At 37.7% G+C, this 20,823-nt stretch overlaps 1 protein-coding gene across 22 annotated transcripts in view; it reads right to left on the reverse strand.

Annotated features, from left to right (window-relative positions):
* EPB41L2 (erythrocyte membrane protein band 4.1 like 2) overlaps positions 1 to 20,823 on the reverse strand; it is a 226,920-nt gene that overhangs the window by 79,119 nt on the left and 126,978 nt on the right. For all 22 annotated transcript variants that reach the window (XM_025381566.1, XM_025381564.1, XM_025381560.1 and 19 more), the window contains one exon: positions 10,074 to 10,178. In XM_025381566.1, coding sequence (XP_025237351.1) covers positions 10,074 to 10,178 — 105 coding nt within the window. The remainder of the gene's footprint in view (positions 1 to 10,073; positions 10,179 to 20,823) is intronic.

Here is a 20,823-nt window from a genome sequence, read left to right on the forward strand (position 1 = left end):
TTAAGTTAGACCCTAAGATCCCAGAGTTAGAAGTTTCTTCAAATGCCTCGCCATGCCTTCCTCACTGGCTTTAGATGATCTCTAATTTGGCCAGGTAAGAGAAATTAACGAATTCCACCCGATTCACAGTGTATTACTAAATGTTAAAAATTCAAAGTAGTTCTGTCTAGAATCTGCATTTTCTCACAGGAATTTATAGTGCTGAAACAGATCCCCTTTAATATACCTTTGCCTAAACTGGGTTTAAAAGAACTCTACCGTAATGCTGGTGTTAGGAGAAAAGTTACAGGCACTGTATCACAGTGAAACATTCACTACACATCTGGGAGAATGTGTGATTATAAAGTTTAAGTGGATTGAATGTAGAACTTTATTAAAGAATAGTTTATATATGCAAACACTTTAACATTTGAGTTTTTAGTTCTAGTTTCTGGAAAGAAATGGTCTATCAGATGACTGCTTCAACTAATTTTCATAAAGTTAGCCGTGGATATCAACTACATTTCTAACAAGCTCCTTTTTCAATATAGTGTGCAGCAAAATGACATTATAATGTCATTTTGGGCCAAATGCCAAACTATTAACATCAAAATTCAAGACAGTATTTTTCCCTTTAAAGAGAGTCCAAAACCCTTAACGATGGTTTCATTTAGACATGAATACAAGAACTATATGGACTTGGAATTCCATATTGAACAAACATGCTGCTTGATTCCACATATTTTTAACAACATTTTCCATAGTAAAATTTATATAAGCATTCTCAATAGACATTAAAAAAGCTTTAACACTAACAATGACAGATTTTCATACTCAGAATGAACTAAAAAGGCTTTCACCTCAGTGTCTCAACCATGAGATATAGTACTATATTAAAACCAAACAAATGTGTAGATTTTCTCTCCATGAAAATTTTTTTATACAAATAATTGTGGTTTTCACCCACCTTTACTTTCTAATGGGTTGAAACAAATATCAAAATTTCCCATAAGTACAGATAATATTCAGCATGAAAAAGAAAGATCCTTACATCATTATATTCTGCTGTTAAAACTGCATGGGCTTTAAACAAAGTAGGACTGATTGAGCTGAGTTAGTATAATAGTAATAAATTTCTATGGGAAAAAAATAGGATACCATACAAATCTATACTGGAAGAATAAGAATTGTTTTGCCTAGATGTCTTGAGGACTGGATTTTGTCTACATAAGCAGAAATTTTTTAAAATTACACAATACAAAAGTAATAGCAAATTAGATTATATATAATTAAATATATTGCTAATTATATTTAAGTATTCACTCCTGAAAAGTGAATGTCTCAGACACCTCATTCTTTTTTTTTTATTAATAATATATTTATTATTATTATTATTATACTTTAAGTTCTAGGGTACATGTGCATAACGTGCACGTTTGTTACATATGTATATTTGTGCCATGTTGGTGTGCTGCACCCGTCAACTCGTCATTTACATCAGGTATAACTCCCAGTGCAATCCCTCCCCCCTCCCCCCTCCCCATGATAGGCCCCGGTGTATGATGTTCCCCTTCCCGAGTCCAAGTGATCTCATTGTTCAGTTCCCACCAATGAGTGAGAACATGCGGTGTTTCGTTTTCTGTTCTTGCAATAGTTTGCTGAGAATGATGGCTTCCAGCTGCATCCATGTTCCCACAAAGGACACAAACTCATCCTTTTTTATGGCTGCATAGTATTCCATGGTGTATATGTGCCACATTTTCTTAATCCAGTCTGTCACTGATGGACATTTGGGTTGACTCCAAGTCTTTGCTATTGTGAATAGTGCCGCGATAAACATACGTGTGCATGGGACACCTCATTCTTAAGTTCCCTAAGTTTTTGAGTTAAAGCCTATATACAAAGCATATATCTAATTTTATATGTTCATCTTACCTTTCATAAGAGAAACTACCATGTACAATAAGGAATTAGGAATTCCTTATTTACCATTAGTGTCTTTCTGTTAATAAGAATGCTACGGTAGACCCAACCAAATTTACCTTTATCTTTTCTCTTCCTTAATGACCTTAATCTCTCCTTGACTTTAGCCATTCCCTTTCAATGTCACACCCTGGGTCTTGTCATCATCACATAGCTCTTCACCTCATTAGACTCCATCAGCCCATTCTCAGATGCAGTCATTTCCTCTCCTTCTAATTTTCTATCCATGTATCCCCACTGTACCTACTCTTCAACATCTTTGAACATTCATCCTTTGCCCCAGCCATGTTCTCCCCGTGTATCAGCCTATTACAGCTTCAGTAATTTTCTTTCCTGTGACCCTGTGAATAATCAGCTTAATTACATCTCATCAGCAACTCCAGATTTCACAATCCGTCATCCTCTTACTATTGCCTCCATGAACACAGTCAACTGAGAACTCTGCTAATACTCCATTTCTCAACTATGATACTCAGGTTGCTAATGGCAATTAGAGAAAAACACGCACAAATATATTCTGCTGCCATCCCAACTGTATGACCCCCCAGTCTCAGAAGAACTGTTAACAGCAATGCACTTACTAATTCTTGGTTGGTTCCTTCTCTTGTCCCACTGCTACCCTAGTCACTCTTAAGCAAATGCTTTTACCTTCTGTTTCACAAAGATTTGAGGCTGCACTTTGCTCAACTAAGAATTTTTTGTTTTTTAACAACTGCACCACCTCTTATTCTGTTTCTTGCAGACTCAGGATGACATAACATCTTTATTCAAGACTAATCCTTTTCATGACTGTCGTCATCATAGTCACTCTCCTCTCTCTTCAACCATACACTTTTCTTGGGGTTTCTCATAGCTAAAGTCAAAGTTATTTCCATCAAAGTAAATCTGCCAACCCCAAAACTCTCAGTAAACTCTCTCCGTGGTGCAATATGATAGCCACTGGTCACACGAGGCTATTTAAATTTAAATTAGTTACAGTAAATAAAATTTAAGTCTATTTCTTCAGACACATTAGCCCTCTTTCAAGTGCTCAACAGCCATATGCAGCTAATGGCTGCCATGCTGGACAGTATAGGTATCAAACATTTCATCATCATGAAAACTTGTGGAGTTTCAAGTTGTCCAACAGGCTGGAGGATGTGGCAGTTCCTCATCCTCCCCCAGTGTAGCAGCCTATTGGATCTTGTATCTCATGCTGAGGAATCTAGATTTTAAGTAGGAAGTAACACGGTAAGATGTGAGTATCAGAAAGAACCTGTTTATGGTGTGGAGCAAGATTCTTGTTGGATGTGTCTTGTTAAAACACATCCATTTTTTTAACAACGTTTTCCATAGTAAAATTTATATAAGCACTCTCAATAGAAATCAAAAAAGCTTTAACACTAACAATGATAGATTTTCATACTCAGAATGAACTAAAAAGGCTTTCACCTCAGTGTCTCAACTATGAGATATAGTTCAATATTAAAACCAAACAAATGTGTAGATTTTCTCTCCATGAAAATTTTTGTGATCCATTCTTGTTTAAAAAAAAAAAAAATCCTGAAACTGCTGCTCCTCCTCCAAGGTCCCTGTGTAAAAGTCTCCATCAAGCTCCCCAGCTCCCCAATCCTGAAACCTAGGACTTTTCCCCAACTCTCCCCTCGCTGCCATAGCTAAGAGGTGGCAGTCACAAAGTCCTGCATGACAAGACCCAGTGTGTGGCCTTGAAAGGGAATGGCTAAAGTCAAGGAGAGATTAAGGTCATTAAGGAAGAAAAAAGATAAAGGTACATTTGGTTGGGTCTACCATAGCATTCTTACTAACAGAAAGACACTAATGATAAATAAGGAATTCCTAATTCCTTATTATACATGGTAGTTTCTCTTATGAAAGGTAAGATGAACATATAAAATTAGACACATGTTTTGTATATAGGCTTTAACTAAAAAGACTTGGACATTGCAGGTCTATATCCTCTAGTATCATTCTCCCAACTGTTCTTTTCTCCATGGCCAAACGCTTCTTTAAACAACAGTTTACACTCGCTCTCAAATTTCTTTTTTTTTTTCTTTTTAGGCAGGGTCTTGCTCTGTCACCTAGGCCAAAGTGTAGTGGTGCAATCACAGCTCATTGCTGCCTTGACCTACTGGGCTCAAGTGATCCTCCCACCTCAGCACCCCTCTCCCACCTCAGCACCCCTCTCCCCTCCACCGAATAGCTGGGACTAAAGGTATGTGCCACGCTGCCTGGCTAGTTTTTCAATTTTTTGTAGAGACAAAGTCTCATTATGTTGCCCAGGCTGGTCTCAAATTCCTGGGCTCAAGTGATCCTCCCGCCTGGGCTTCCTAAAGTGCTGGGATTACAGGTATGATCCACCACACCTGGCCTCTCAAATTCTTTACTGCTAACTTTCTTCATGCTTCACCTACTCCCTGATCCCCAATCATCTAGCTAACAGCTTATGAATATGTCCAACTTGGCAAAATAAAAATTAAATTCCATCTCCGCTCCCTAGCATACCTCAAACTGCGGCTCCTCCTCCAAGGTCCCTGTATAAAAGTCTCCATCAAGCTCCCCAGCTCCCCAACCCCGAAACCTAGGACTTTTCCCCAACTCTCCCCTCGCTGCCATAGCTAAGAGGTGGCAGTCACAAAGTCCTGCGGACATTACCTACACTGAATCTCTGTCCTTTCTTCTTCACTCCTAGTACCACTGCTCTGGTTTTCATCACCTCGAGACTACTGCAACTGTCTCCTGACCTTCCTGCCTCTGGTCTCAGTCCCCTATCATCTCGCTCCACACTATGAACAGGTTCTTTCTGATACTCAAATCTGACTCTGTTGCTTCCTACTTAAAATCTAGATTCCTCAGCATGAGATACAAGATTCAAAGAATGATCTTCACTTATTTTTCCAGCTGCTTTCCCATAAACTCCATTAGCACTCCCCACAAAGTCACCCCAAATTAACCCATGGTCTAAGTTAAAACAGTGTGCTCATGAGAAAACACAGCTGCAACACGAGTCCCTACCTCCCCCTGCCAGCATGCCTACCCCTCACTGGTCTTTCCTATTCAGAGAGGCTGGAACTGCCACATCCTCCAGCCCTTTGGACAACTTGAAACTCCACACCCACATCATGATCATTCATGCTGGAACGATTACTTTCCTTCTGTGCAAAACGTCCCTTCCCTGCCCACATCCAGAATACTGGCCGTAATTCTCAATAGCTGTAATAGAATGTCAACACTAAACTGCTCATATGATTTCCAAAATTTATAGATTTGCTTTAATACAACAATATAAACTATTCATATCACAGGCCCTTGTCAGGTAGTAAAACTTGAAAGTGTCTCTCCTATCTAGTCCCTAATAAATATCCAGCTGGTATTTAGGACAGGGTATATTAAGCTCTATCACCGAATTGAATTAGATTACTGGAAAGCTATATACTTGAAAATATTAGCCTGACCAAAGGTTAATCTGTTTTCTGGCCCAAATTATCTTAGGAATAGGACATATCCCTGCTGGTAGCACAGCCCATAACATCCTTCAACATCCTATATGTAAATTAAATAGTAATGGCACTATTTTTTAACTGGGAAGGGAGGAATCAAGACATACCCAATGAACGTGCATTTCTATGTGTGTGTGCATGTGCGTGAATGCACGCATGTGTGTTTACGAACAATGGAGGAAGAAGAGAGATAAATAAGATTCCTAATTGAAAATCTGTCTTCCAGGTGATTCTACCACAAAGGAAGAAGTCTCTTTTGAGCAGCATTGGCATGGACCATCACAGAATCACCATCAATAAGTTAGCTCATGCCCTTAAATTTGTTGACAATATAATAGAAACATCAACTGTGAAACTCATCCCAGGAACTCAGCTCACAATGTCCTTCAACACCCTATGTGTAAAGTCTTGCAAGGTAGCTTTCAGGATTTCAGAACATGAAAAATTCCTCTGAGGCAAGATGGTATTCTTCTACTTTCCAGTTATGATAGCTATGAAAAATTGTGCCCATTTTTACCTTGACTGACAGAAGGTTTACAACTGTTGACATTTTCCCTAAAATCTAAAATGTATCTTTTTCTTCTGAGTTTTTTGCCTGAATTTGAATCTTATCGCCAACATTTATTGGCTGGGTGACCTTGGCTGACTTTTTAAACTTCCTCTGTGCCTCAAATCTCAGCATCTATAAAGTGTAGTTAATAACACCTACCTCTTAGGGTCATTCTGAGAACTATATGAGATAACACAGGTAAGGTGCCTGCTGCCTAGTGAGAATACCAGAATGATTAGCTGTTAACAGCCATTTCTGTTTTATTTGGAATATTTGTATGGTAAAAGCCACCTCTGATTTTTTTAAAAACAGGTAAGTTACAAAGAAGTACTTCTGGTTACAAGCCCCCACACAAATAAGATATTCACATCAGAAAATGAAACTACCCCACGCACCCTGCACTGCTAAGACAGATTATACCTAGAGTGGAGTACTTGTTCCATGCAATCTGCCATTCTTTAAGACACATCCAAAACTAAATTCATTTATTTACTTGTTCTCTCCATAAGTAATTGAACCTAAAACTCAATATGTCAGAAACTATACTCATGATATCCCCTACCAACCCCAATCGAGTCCTCCTTCCCTTCTTACTGAACAGCTCCAACCATCCTGAAACCCAGGCCTTAATTCTTGATATTGTTCATTCTTCATGTCCAATTATTCATCAGATTGAGTCTGCCTCCTTCCTCACTCTCTCTTCAATCATTCGCTTTTCTATTTCCACTGCCACAACCTTACTCAAGGCTACTTCTGTGCTTTGGGTGCACAGCCCTACTCAAGTCCCCTCTCATCCCATTCCAACCATCAACCAAAGTGACCTTTCTAAAGACAAAACTGGTGGTCTCACATCCTTGCTTCAGCCTATCAACAGTTTGCCATTTTTCTTAGCAAAAAGGAAATGTCCCAAACCTTAACATATAGCCTTAATGGGCCCTGCATGATCTTAGCCTCATTAATACCCAGCCTTTCCTCTAGCCTAATCTCATTCTCCCCTTACTAACCCACGCCAGGCTTCTTTCCAGTTTTTAACCAGACAGCTGCTCCAGTCTCAGGGCCTCGTGTATGTGCTTCCCATATCCCATCGCCCAGCCAAAGTCCACTCACACATGAGGTTTCTGCTTAAGCAGAGTCTTCCTGTTAGCACCCTGACTTTCTCCTGCAGAGTAGTAATCAACATTCACTAACTGCAGAATTAGCTTTTCCACTCTGCCTCTTCAACTAAAACATAAGCAGGGACACCTCTGAGGGCAGGGTCTAGGTTCTCACTGTTTACAGTTAGAGCCTCAGCAGTGAGCACGCTGGTTTATACACAGGTAGTGGGATTATTTTTAATTGTAGTAAAAAACACATAACATAAAACTTGCCATTTTAACCATTTATTAATGTACAGTTGAGTAGTGTAAACCATATTCTCATTGTTCAATAGATCTCTAGAACTTTTACATCTTGCAAAACTGAAACTCTACCCATTAAACAATTCCCCAACTCCCCTTCCCCCAGCCCCTAGCAACCACCATTCTACTCTCTGTTTCTATGAGTCTGACTACTTTGGATACCTCATATAAGTGGAATGCTATAGTGCTTGTCTTTTAGTGACTTCCTTAATTCACTTAACATGGTGTCCTCTAGGTTAATCCATGATATAACATGTGACAGGATTTCCTTCTTTCTCAGGGCTGAGTATGTATTGATATGTACATACATATTCCATTGTATGTATACACCACATTTTCTTTATTCACCCATTAATGTTGCTTCCATCTCTTGGCTATTATGAATAATGCTGCAATAAACATGGGTAAACAAACATCTCTTCAAGATCTTGCTTTCAATTATTTTGTATATATACTCAGAAGTGGGATTGTTAGATCATGTAGTAGTTCTTTTTTTTTTTGAGATGGAGTTTCGCTCTTGTTGCCCAGACTGGAGTGCACTGCCGCGATTTCAGCTCACTGCAACCTCTACCTCCCGGGTTCAAGTGATTCTCCTGCCTCAGCAACCCAAGTAGCTGGGACTACAGGCGCGTGCCACCATGCCCAACTAATTTTTGTATTTTTAATAGTAGAGACGGGGTTTCACCTTGTTGGCCAGGCTGATCTCGAACTCCCGACCTCGTGATCTGTCCGCCTCAGTCTCCCAAAGTGCGGGGATTACAGGTGTGAGCCATCGTGCCCAGCCAGTAGTTCTATTTTTAATTTTCTGTGGAACTTCCACACTGTTTTCCAGAGCGGTTGTATCAGTTTACCTTCCTAACCATAGCACACAGCATCTCCAGGCTCTCCACATCCTTGCCAACACTTGCTATTTTCTATTTTCATGAGAGCGGACATCCTTATAGGTGTGATATGACACACAGGTAATAGATAGCAGCTAACGTCTACATATACAGAGGCTATACAGATAAGTAAGGCATGGCATCTACCCTCGAGGAATTCATAGAATGGGGAGAAAGAGTAACAAACAAGGTGTGTACTAAATGTATACATGACAGACAGAGGGAATTGCGAACTCCCACATCCAGCAGGCAGTTAAGTAGATGAGTCTGAGACTCAGTGAAAGCTACGAAGTAGACACATAAATTGAGAGTTGTCAAAATAAAAAAAATAGTATATCCTACTATCTAAATACTACTCTTTCTTATGCAAAACTAGTATTTCAAAAATATCAGGTTTCTTTTCTTTTCCTTTTCTTCTTTTGAGACGGAGTCTCGCTGTGTCGCCCAGGCTGGAGTGCAGTGGCGTGATCTTGGCTCACTGCAACCTCTGCCTCCTGGGTTCAAGCGATTCTCCTGCCTCAGCCTCCCGAGTACCTGGGATTACAAGCGGCCACCACCATGCCCAGCTAATTTTTGTATTTTTAGTAGAGACTGGGTTTCACCATGTTAGCCAGGCTGGTCTTGAACTCCTGGCCTCAAGTGATCCGCCGGCCTCGGCCTCCCAAAGTGCTGGGATTATAGGCATAAGCCACCACGCTCAGCCCAGATTTCTTAACGTAGTATATCCTATGCCTACTAATAGAACATGTGATTCCACATATTGTACAACATACTCAACTGTCCCTCTACTTTACAAAGATTATATTACATGCTCCTATGAATCTACCAGTATGTAATCTCAAAAAAAGTAGGTAATCCTAGCCAAATTCCCACCACTTTCTCTTTTGCAGCTTTTAGGAAACATTATCAAGACCACCTTATAATTTATAGTCTAAAAAACCTAATTTATTTAGTCAAATGTGCTATTATGTCTGAGAACAGTACTCTAAACAGAGTTCTATTAAGAATACTCATGTACTATTCAGCAGGCACGCATGCAATTTAATTGTCTTTAGTCTAAACATGGAATTAAACCACAAATTAGATACCAAGTATTTAAAGCTAAGCAAGTTGAGAAAACTTAAAGTATATATAATTATCACTCTTACTATCCTATATTTCATTAGTAGGACATGTAAATACTAACAATGATAGCAACGTAGGCAAATAAAATTCACACTTCTGTTCTTCTATTGATTGCTCTGTTCTCCTGACTGTGATCTGAATGTTAGATCACGGAGAGTAATCCCTTTCACTGTGACCAAGTGTTCTTGGTATCCTCAGACAGAATCGTTCCAATGCGCTGCCTTCCCTGTCTTTTGGGTATGCTTTAATATCTAGCATACAGGTGACTGCACAATATGAGCTGCTGTGGCCAGCTTCTTTACTTAGTACCAAAAGGCGAGATTGAGTGATTGAGAACCAAAAGTGATTAATACCATTTAGTCTGTGTTCTCTTTATGCCAGAACATCAATTTTCCACTGATGACATTCTATTCTGTCTGCGCATGATGGCAGTGCAAAGCACACACACACGTGCACGCACATGCACAAATACACACACACCAAAAAGCTACAGGTGGTTTCTCTCTACACAAGATAGTTTTTCAGTTTTTACCAAATTTCACAGTGAAGTCATAATAAACACCTAAGTTATCTTAAAGCTAAATTTTAAACTGAGATAAACTGGTTAATAAAAAAATACATTATGTTCTAAAAAGAGACAAATAAATTTGAAATCACTTACTTTCTGCTCAGGGCTTTCCTGGAACAAAAGTCCAAAGTAGTCCTTCTCCAAGAGATTGAGGTGTTCACACACTTTGTCAAATAACACTTGTCCCTTAGCACGTTTCTGGAGAAAAAATAACAACTTTACTTTTCAAGTACTAAAGATTCCAAGACTGCTATAAATGTAAGACATCATATCAGATACATGATTTATTATAAATTAACATGAAATATTTGTTTTCTCATTTTTTAACAATATAAAAATGATTAATTTTTTAACTTCACCCCTCCCACCCTGCACACATAGACAAAGCATAAAATGTGAAACAAAAGCATAAGCAAGCACCGTCTGCTTTACTGCTACCCGATATGGATATAAAAAGGACTAAAAACGCAAAATGTTAGCTGTTCATTTTCTTATTTTAAAAATGTTCAAACTGCTTCCATCAATTCCTCAAGGTGGCTCATATCTATAAAGTATACTACTCCCCAGGAAAATCATTTAGCCCTATTATTCAGCAGATCCTAACATAATTTATCCTATCAGCACTTCGGTTTAATGTTTGAGTTTTTGTTCCATGATATGTGTAGAATAGAATTACTTTTTCTGTACGAGCTATGCTCCTATTTACAATTTCCTAGAGAACGATATGGTGTTCGCTCCTTAGGATAAATTCTAAAAATACAAGATGATGGAAGTGGGACAAGAAATCAACTGCCTCTAAGGACTTAACATATTTTTACCTCGAATATATATATATACACACATATATTTTAATTTAAGAAGCTGCTGTGAACAGAGATGTAAGAGCCTTTGACAGGCATAGAAGAAAAGCTCATTGTCTAATCAATGGCAAAACATAAGCAGAGTGGTGACTCATTTCCAATTAAGATGCACACCCCTGGAACAACCCAACTGTGAGGTCAGGTCAGACACACGCCTCCTCCCCAGATGCACTGATAAAAGCCACCAATGGACTGCTAGTGAAAAAGAAAAAGCCATCAGACTTTTCCATCCTCAAAACAAATGCCCTCTCCCTATCAAAATGTGTACTAGTTCACCCAGTGTGTGAAAATTAATGTTCCCCACATATATATCTTGAGGAGGAGAATCTGGTACTTTTGTTATTAAGCCTCTTATGGTAACATTTCTGAAAAGAATAGAATTGCATCAAATTGTAAAGGGAAGAAGGAGAATGCCACACAGATTACATTATTTCAACATAATAAGCAGTGTAAGGCCAGGCGTGGTAGCTCACGCCTGTAATCCCAGCACTTTGGGAGGCTGAGGCAGGCATATTCCTTGAGCTCAGGAGTTTGAGATCAGCCTGGGCAACATGGTGAAACTTCATCTCTACAAAAAATACAAACATTAGCCAGGTGTGGTGGCGTGTGCCTGTAGTCTCAGCTACTCAGGAGGCTAGGGTGGAAGGATTGCTTAAGCCTGGGAGGCTGAGGCTGCAGTGAGCTGTGCTCACGCCACTGCAATCCAGGCTTGGTGACAGTGAGACCCTGTCTCAATAAATAAATACATAAATAATAAAAAATTTAAAAATAAAGCAATGTGCCATATACATATTATAGGTTCACAATCAGGATTTAATAGTCAATTAAATTACTGAGCATGTTTAAGATGGATATGTGCTTGTTTGTCTATATATTAAAAGTATATACAAATACAGTGTAGAGAACAAGAGTATTGAGCTCTGTATGTCAAACACCAAAGTTCTAAATACACTTTCACTACCTACAAGCTATGTGACCCATGGCAAGACACTTAATGTCTGCTTACCTTAATCTGCACATCTGTGAAATGGGGATAACAGGTAGCAGATACTACAGGAGGTGTGGTGAGTACTAAAAGAGTTTCAGTACATAACAGTTGGTTATCATGTTATTTGAAATTAGGGTAAAAAGGATATTTAAGACAACTGATGTCTACAACGATACACCTCGGTTCAAGGAGAAAACACATTGCAATTCCAACACTAGCTTTAAGTCAATTCTTAATAATAATTCACACGTTCTCATTGGTTTCCATTTCAAAAACAGGAACATGCCCTCATGCACAGAATTTCCCTACAAGAATAAGAGGAAAAAACACCCACACAGCTCACCACTACAATTTGGTGTTGGTATGCAGTACGTGAGGTATCAGCATGATGGCTGGACCAGTTCCTCTATCGGACCTAGTTCCTCTATCATTCAACATTTTGTAAGCATTTACTATTACTGAACCAGTGTGACAATAGAAAACCACTTAGTCTCTTTGTCTGTAAAATGAGGATAATAACTACCCCAGAGCTCACATGAGAATAAAATTAACCCAGTGAGATGGAATACACCTCAACCAACCATAGCAGTACTCTACTGTCAACTATTTCTTCACTAGTCCACATCTAACAAACACCAAAATGTTTTTGGATGCTAAGCCTGCTTCTCTACTATTCTTTCCTTCTGTCTCCAGGAAACAGATATTCTCAATGCTTCATGAGATCCTGACTGCACATACACATTACTTAAGCTTCCATCTGCCTCTCCACCCTCAATGAACTCAAAATCTGGAAGAAAAAGCAAAAATGCAACAACACCATGAAGCACATGTTGAGAGAGCGATGTACAAAGTGCAATTGGAACACCAGGAATGAAATGAGTAAATGTGACTAACAGAAATCACAGCTTCACCAAGAATATGATATTCGAAGTGAATCTTCGAGGAGGAAATGATTTTTTGAGGTAGAGAAAACAGATATTCAAAATAACTTACTTTTTACTTTGGATGTATGTTTATAGAGCTTACTTTTTACTTTGGATGTTTCCGGAGACTGAGTCAATTTCTGTTCAAAAGATACTGGAGGATACAGTAAAATGAAAAAAAGGAAGCCATCTAGAATAAACAAGCCATGCGATATGACTGCTGGTTACCCTGTCTGACTCTCAGATGACTGTGAGGGCTTGCCAAGCTAACACTCAATCTATATTGACCCATATGTGTCAGTTCCTATGTTAAGATACCGGGGAATCAATGATGAGCACGACAAACATGGTCTTAGGAAATTTATATGCAACTGGCAGAGAAACAGAATGAACGGGAAGCCAAAAATAAAGCATTATGTATCTACCAATTTGGACATAATTAGGTACTTGGCCAAACTGGCTCAAAGAAAAGTGACCAGTGGCCTACGAGATAGCCTGATACGAGAGCTCTGCACAATGACAATGTTTTGCTCTGGGGATAAGGAATAGCAGATACAATCATGAATGACTTCCCTCAGGCAGATTAAATATAAGACACACACACACACATACACACACACACACAGGGTCATAAAGTGATGTAAACACAGTAGGAAAGACAGCGAGAAGGGCAATTAGCAGAAGCCAAGAGTATCAGGAGGCCAACCTGTATTTGCCAAAGTTATTTTCCACTGGTCCCACTTGTCCCATGAGTTATATACACCCCTCATTCCCAAAAAGAGCAGCAGAGTGGGACAAGAAAAAATCTGCTTGTTGCATACGATTGCTGAGCATCAAAACACCTATTTGTATAACAGACACCCTGAGGAGTTCTGTAATGCAAAAACCCTGTTTCCCATTATTTCTTTCACTTGGGAAACCTGATGTTTCCCAAAACTATTTAGCAAAAGAGCCCACTATTTTTTAATACATTTACTAATGTATTCTACAACAGAATTACTGTTTTAATGACCACATCTCAAGAAATGAGGTAGGAAAGAATTACAGGTTGAGCATCCCAAATCCAAAAACCAAAAATACGAAATACTCCAAAATCCGAAATTTTTTCAACGCCAGCATTATGCTCAAAGAAAATGCTCATTGGAGCGTTTCAGATTTCCAATTTCTTGATTTGGAGTGTTCGAGTATTACAAAATCTGAAAAAAACTTGAAATACAAAACATTTCTGGTCCCAAGCATTTCAGATAAAAGATACTCAACCTGTACCACCATCTGACTCTAACGCAGATGTAGACACTGGTACTCATATCTGTTTGATTCAAAAATGCCAAAAGAGAATCCAGTTTAAACTGGTCCAAGATTAGATGTGCCCAGCTGCCTGGGAGAAGCAAGAAATTCTCATAAACAAAAATCTCAAAAAACATACATTAAAAATCACAAAACCACAAGGAAACCAGACACCATTATTGAGAGACAGTATCAGAATCAGATTTTCAGAGACTGCACATAATAGAATTATCAGGTACAAAACACAAAATATATATGTTTTATGTGTTTATAAGAAATATTTTAAAATATGACTAAGGAAAAAGTGACTATGGAAAAGCAGTTTTTGAAAATAATCAAATAAAACACCTAGAAATGAAAACGATATGTAACTAAATTACAATCCAAATGGACAGGATATGACAAAGCTGAAGAGAAAACCAGTGAACTGGAAGACAGATCTGAAAAAAACTGTCCAGAATGTGGCTGAAAAAGACAAAGGGAAGGACAATATGAAAGAACTTCACAGACATGGAGAACAGAATGAGGGGTCTACAAATATCTCATCAGAATCCTAGATGGAGACGAGAGAGAATAAGGGAAAGGCAATATTAAAAGAAACAATGCTATAAAACTTCAAATTAAGAAAGCTCAATGAATCCCTAGCAAAATTAATAAAATTTATTAATCCACAATGATTTTATTCTACTAATTTATTATTTATACTCAACACATAAATGGTTCTAACATGCATTTTTTTAAATAGCTATAATAAAGTCATCAAGACAAGAGGGAATGAAACATAAACTAGGGAATAAAAAGAAGGACTAAGAAGGAAAATTGTAACAAAAAAACACAGAAAAGTCACTTCTAAGAAACCTAAAACAGATGTGCTTTGAAGGCTTATTCAAAAACGCAAACAAAATAAGTAGCATATTTCTTCTTATATTCTAAAAAGCATCAGATTATCAGGTGACACACATTAAATGCTACATATGAATGTTCCAAGTTACAACATTTATAGCACTAATGTGCAATCAAACTCGATTGGATCGGCTCAGACAGCAACATCATCTAGTTAGTGGCTCACAACTTTGTCTTGACATTGTTCACAACACACTCCATAAATAGTAATTCCCTTTGGGGTGGGGGTGAAGAACCAAGGTACAATGCATAATGGTAGCATATAAAAATGTACGGGGGCATGTAAGTTGAAATTGTTCCTCAAAATAGTTCTTCCTTCCCCCCCAGATTCTGGTATGTTCCATCTTTCTTGAGAATCACCAATTCTTAACAATATGGAAGAAAAGTACTGCAGTATAATCACAGTGTCCTGAGCTTGACCCCCAGCCTTACTCTTAACAGCTCTGTAACTACGGCAAGTTACGTAACTTCTCTGTGCCTCAGTTTCCTCTCTGTAAAAGTACCCACCTTATAATGGTGATGAGAGAATTAAATGAAGTATGTTTAAAGTGATCAATAAAATGTTTGGCTTATTACATGGATTCATTAAAGCCAGCTGAAATTACAAGACCTTTTTGAGCTGCTCTAAAATAATGATTGATTTTAAATATGATTTTAAAGTTTTCCATTATTTAAGCAAACTTCCTTATTTCACAAATAAGAAAAATAAGGTTATAGAGAGTTTATCTAATTTTTCAGTCTGATTTTCTGAATTTCAGTTAAAATAATTAAATTATTATGTGTGCTATTAATATACACTAATATTCCACACTTCTATCCAGGAAAGTAATTTTCTCCCATTAACATTGCTTTTTTTTTTTTTTAAATAAACAATAACTTGAATTCTACTGTATAAAAGGACTACAAATATACATTTGTTAACCAAGCAATACACATAATTTTGCTTCATAACTTGCACCTAAGATACCAGTACACATAGTTGCTTCTTTAGTTGTCACAGCAATTTTGAGGTATTGCCCCAGATAAAGAGAACCACTTACTGACTTATCAAGACATATTCTAATTTTTTCCCCTGATTTATTTACAAATGTCAAAACTACTTCTACTTGTATACAAATCTCTAAATTATCCTTCCCTATGAAGCCTTTTCCAATCTCCCAATATTGCATCATTCTCCTTCAAGAGCATTATTTCACATCTATGGCACTTATTCTTCCACTGTACTCCTTCTGATACTTATTACTTTCAGACATTGAGTTCTTGAAGAAAGAGGACATCTTACTTCAATGCCTCCTACTGAGTAACTACCAGATATCTGCTGGTGGAATGGTTCAATGCCATAAGCCCAGTCAAAAAGTTGGCAGGGTTGAGTCTAGAATTCAGGCCTTCTGGTTTCTTACACAATCTTCCTTATCTAGCTCATGGACTACCAACCCGTAATGTTCAAGGACTTAAACCAAACACACGCTGCTAACTAGTTTCTGGGAGAAGACCAGCGTAGACCAACACTTCATTTTCACAATTCTACATTGTGCTTATACTCTTCCTTAGTAAACTGGGGCATTTCCAAATACGTTTTGGGAACTAGAGGAATGACATGAGCAAAAAAGCCAATCTGCCCTTCCTCTCAAGAGTAGGCCATACCTCATCTTTATGCAGAAGGGACAGGGGGTTTCCTAGTCTTACACATTCCTTCACTAAGACATCACTTTCGCTGTCATTTCTTCTTGCTATCTAAAGCATGCCTTCGCTGTGTTTCTGTTCTCACAGTAGAATCTTCATAAAGTACAAGCTGTGTCAATCTCTATTCTGATAATATGACATCAAGTTTATTAAACAATAAAAACCATGCAACTGTTAATAAAACTTGCCAAATATACTTCAAAAAGAAATATTTTGAATATAACTTTCTATATTAAATACCAACAAGCTTAGCTATCTGTTTTTCCTCTGTCTGCCTCTCCCTAACCCTACTTATACCACTCACTAGCAATATAAAGTTAATGGGTTGAAAACTTCAAAAAAACAAACAAAAAAAGCTCTTTGGTCTACTTTCCAGGTATCAGAATTTTAGTTTTTTTAAAAACCTACATACTGTATTATAGATACCCAAAGAAAATAGACAAAAACAAGACAATTTAGATGGGCTCAAAATACGTTATTCAAAAATTAGAATGCTAGCTTTTGGGAACTTTCATTTAAAAAGAAAGAGGCAATGAAATCTACTGTAGATGCAGCCAAAGGAAGGTAGGCTGGAATCTGAGAGGCTGAGCAAAGTCCCCCATGCCTGTGCTGTTATTTGTGGCATTCAACACTGAGGCCAAAACATGACATTTCTGGAGGCCTCTCAACTTAGAGGAATTTGTGCAACTGCTTACCCGGCAGATTGTAGTGAACGCCACACACCACTGGCGTTTTATAAACACCATCACTGTCTCTGTGTAGGGCCCTCCACACTGCAGTTATTGTGTGCTGAGGAGACGATGATGGGAAGCGCACAATGCAATCTATACATTACAGCCCTGAAGCTATGTATTTTGCACTAGCTCCAAACTACACTATGCAAATATAAAAGGCCAAGGAAAGAAAGGTATGCACAGAGCAAACACAACAACTGATACATTGTTGGGGAAGGAGGATGGGAATCCTATAAAACCTTAGGGAAGAATAGAGTGTCTCAAATTATCCAAGGCTGTGATTTATCAGATAATTATTTTCTTACCAATCTAAGGGAGCTGTCAACATATCTCTTTCCCAAACTTCATTCAAACCCCAGGAAAAAGAAACCCTGGTCAATTTTTTGTGTGTGTTAAAAACATAATTCCAGTAGTAAATGAGACATTTATATAGTAAAGGAAGATTCTTAAGAGTAAGTTTCCCTGATCATTAATAAGAATTAAATTTGAAAATGTTTTTCCCAAATACTTAAAAAAGATACATATTATATATAATATACAAACATATGCATGTAGATACATAAATATAGAAGACAAATACATTTACATTTTTTTTTTCTCTTCTAAGAGATGGGATCTTGCTCTGTTGCTGAAGCTGGAGTGAAGTGGCACAATCCTGGCTCACTACAGCCTCAAACTTCTAGGCTCAAATGACCTTCCTGCCTCAGCCTCCCAAGTTTCTGAGACTGCAGGTGCATGCCGCCATGCCTGGCTAATTTTAAAAATTTTTTGGTAGAGGCAGATGGGGTTTCATCATCTTACCCAGGCTGGTCTCTAAACCTCTGGGTTCAAGCAATTCTCCCACCTTGGTCTCCCAAAGTGTTGGCATTACAGGCATGAGCCACAGCACCCATCCCTTTTTTTTTTTTTATTTTTTTAGTAACTGAAAAATTTTTTTCAAACTTAGTTTTCATTAATCAGGAAAACTTTGTATATATGTATACAAGTAAACAAGATAGACAGATATCAGATTTATTTAAACATACTGGTTTCTTACAAGTCACTATAAAGAATTTTTTCTTGTATACTATTTCCTTAGAGACTAAACCAAAAAAAAGGAAGGGAGGGAGAAAGGAAAACTTCTCACAGTTCATTAAGGATTGCCACATCTTTTCCATTCCACAGGATTCAGAGGATTATGAGAGAATACTGGGGGAATTTTGCAGTGCTGTTGACAGGAATGACACAAAATACCATGCATTCAATGTAGTTTCAGTTGCTAAAAATTAAAATTAAAAAGCTGCTACTTAGGAAAACACACACTAGACTAGAACAGACTGCAAAGATAACCTTCAGTAACTGTAACCTGCAATAATTTAAAAGGATATCCTAGTAAACCTAGAAGCACAGAGGTTCACCTTTAAAAAAATCACACAGACACTTTGACTCCTCAAGGAGAGAAGTACTTGCCCTTCTTAAATGTTATAAAGTAAGATCCTTATTTCATGAGCACGATGTTTCCAAGCCCATCAAGTCTAAGAGCAGTATTCAATGGAATGTTCTTCCACCCCAGTCTGCTGGGTTTTGAAATATTTCGGAATTCTTAACTGAGCATACAATTAATCTCATAAGCAACTTGGTAAGCTCAGACAAGATGAGAAAATGTATTTCATTTTTCTGCTATGTGGAAAATGGCACCAAAAAAATCTGAAATCCTGCTACTAACATTATTAACACACACAAAAAATCACACTGTCAACAAGTTGAAGTCTATGATATGGCCCCTTTTTTTAAACAAAGAAAATGAATGCTAGTTTTTAAACAATATTAACCTTTTAATATCTCATTCATAACTACATACAAATTTATTTCTTAGGCAGTTGCAGTTTTTATCTCCTGCAGCCCAGAAATTTTCAATAGTTTTCAAGACACAGGAATGAGCTAGCAGACGAGGGTGTGCCCACTTGGAGGGTTTCTATCTCCACATATCCAAACAGGTATGCAGAAGGCTATTCCAGCAACCAATTCCCACTCCTCACACCTATGTTCTAGCTCCACAACTAACCCAAAGCCAACCTCTGGAATGAAGATGCAGAAAACCTCAAAAAAGCCCCCGAGCAATGGATCTTAAAGCTTGTTAAGAAAACCATATTTGATGACATGTAAATATCCACAAATTTTATATAAAAAATGTATTTTTTGCTTAAACAAAACAACAAACACTTCTGTCGGTTCTAGTATATGTCAGTTGCTCAGTCATTCATAAAATACAGCCCTGCAGGCATTCCATAAATGCCTTCCTTTGGTAATAAAAGTTTAATGGAATAGTATTCTAGCTTATAAGGAAGAATGATCTAAATCTTCGCTTGCTCTAAGTGAACAGCTGGTAACTAGCCTGCTAAATTTGCAATTTCTCAACTGCAAAAAACAAATATTTCTACTCTTAGAGTTTATTTCAGTGGGAAATAAGTTCACCTTTGACATTCTACATTTTTGTAACACAACTGATTATAGCCAACGTCTCCCTTCTGACCCTCCAACAAAAGGATAAGTCCTTGGACACCAGGGATTGGTTTATTCAAAATTACAAGATAAAATATATTATTTTTAAATCTTGTGAGGTTTTTCTTACTTGTAAAAGTACTAAATAGGGTTTAATTTTTCAGTCTAACCAAGTTATTTAAATTATAAAGTCACTGTGAATATATAAGTGGCATCCGTTTACATTATGGCCCTTCTAAGCCACATAGTGATAAAATATAAGAATACTAGGAATTTATCCAAGGCATAGAACTTAAGTATTTTCATCAGAAATTTAAGAAAGCTGGTCAAACCCTGAGAAAAACATATAATCAGGATTTTAACAATAAAAATTATAGTTAATATTTGTCAAGCCCTTACCATGTCCTAGGCATTGCTCCAAACAAATCATAACCAAATTCAGCTACCAATTAGAGTTAGCAAACAGCTGTGAAGTAAATGAACCCAAACATACACTTAATAAGACCTCCTACAGTCTTAACATGAGGTCTCTCAAAGCAGTTCTTAACTCTGGCTACACAGATGCTCCAGCCGGCATCAGATCCACTGAATTAGAATCTACAAAAGAGGATCCTGGGCATCTGTAACTTTTTATTTATACCAGTTTTAGGTTTGCAGCAAAATGGAGCATAAAGTACAGAAGTTTTCCCTATATCCCCTGCTTTCACACATGCATAACCCCCCCATTGGGAAAATTAGCAACATCCCCCACACAGTGGGTACAGTTGTTACAACTGGTGAACCTCCACCGACATGTCGTTATCACCCTAAGTCCACAGTTTATGTCAGGGTTCACTCTCAGTGTCTGCATTCTATAGGTTTGGACAAATGTACAATGACATGTATCCACGATGTATTATAGCATCATACAGAGTAACTTCATTGCCCTAAAAACCCTAAAATTTTTTTAAAAGCTTAACCAACAAATTTTTAAAAGCTTAAACA

The sequence above is a fragment of the Theropithecus gelada genome, chromosome 4 (assembly GCF_003255815.1).
Source record: "Theropithecus gelada isolate Dixy chromosome 4, Tgel_1.0, whole genome shotgun sequence".
Lineage (NCBI taxonomy): Eukaryota > Metazoa > Chordata > Mammalia > Primates > Cercopithecidae > Theropithecus > Theropithecus gelada.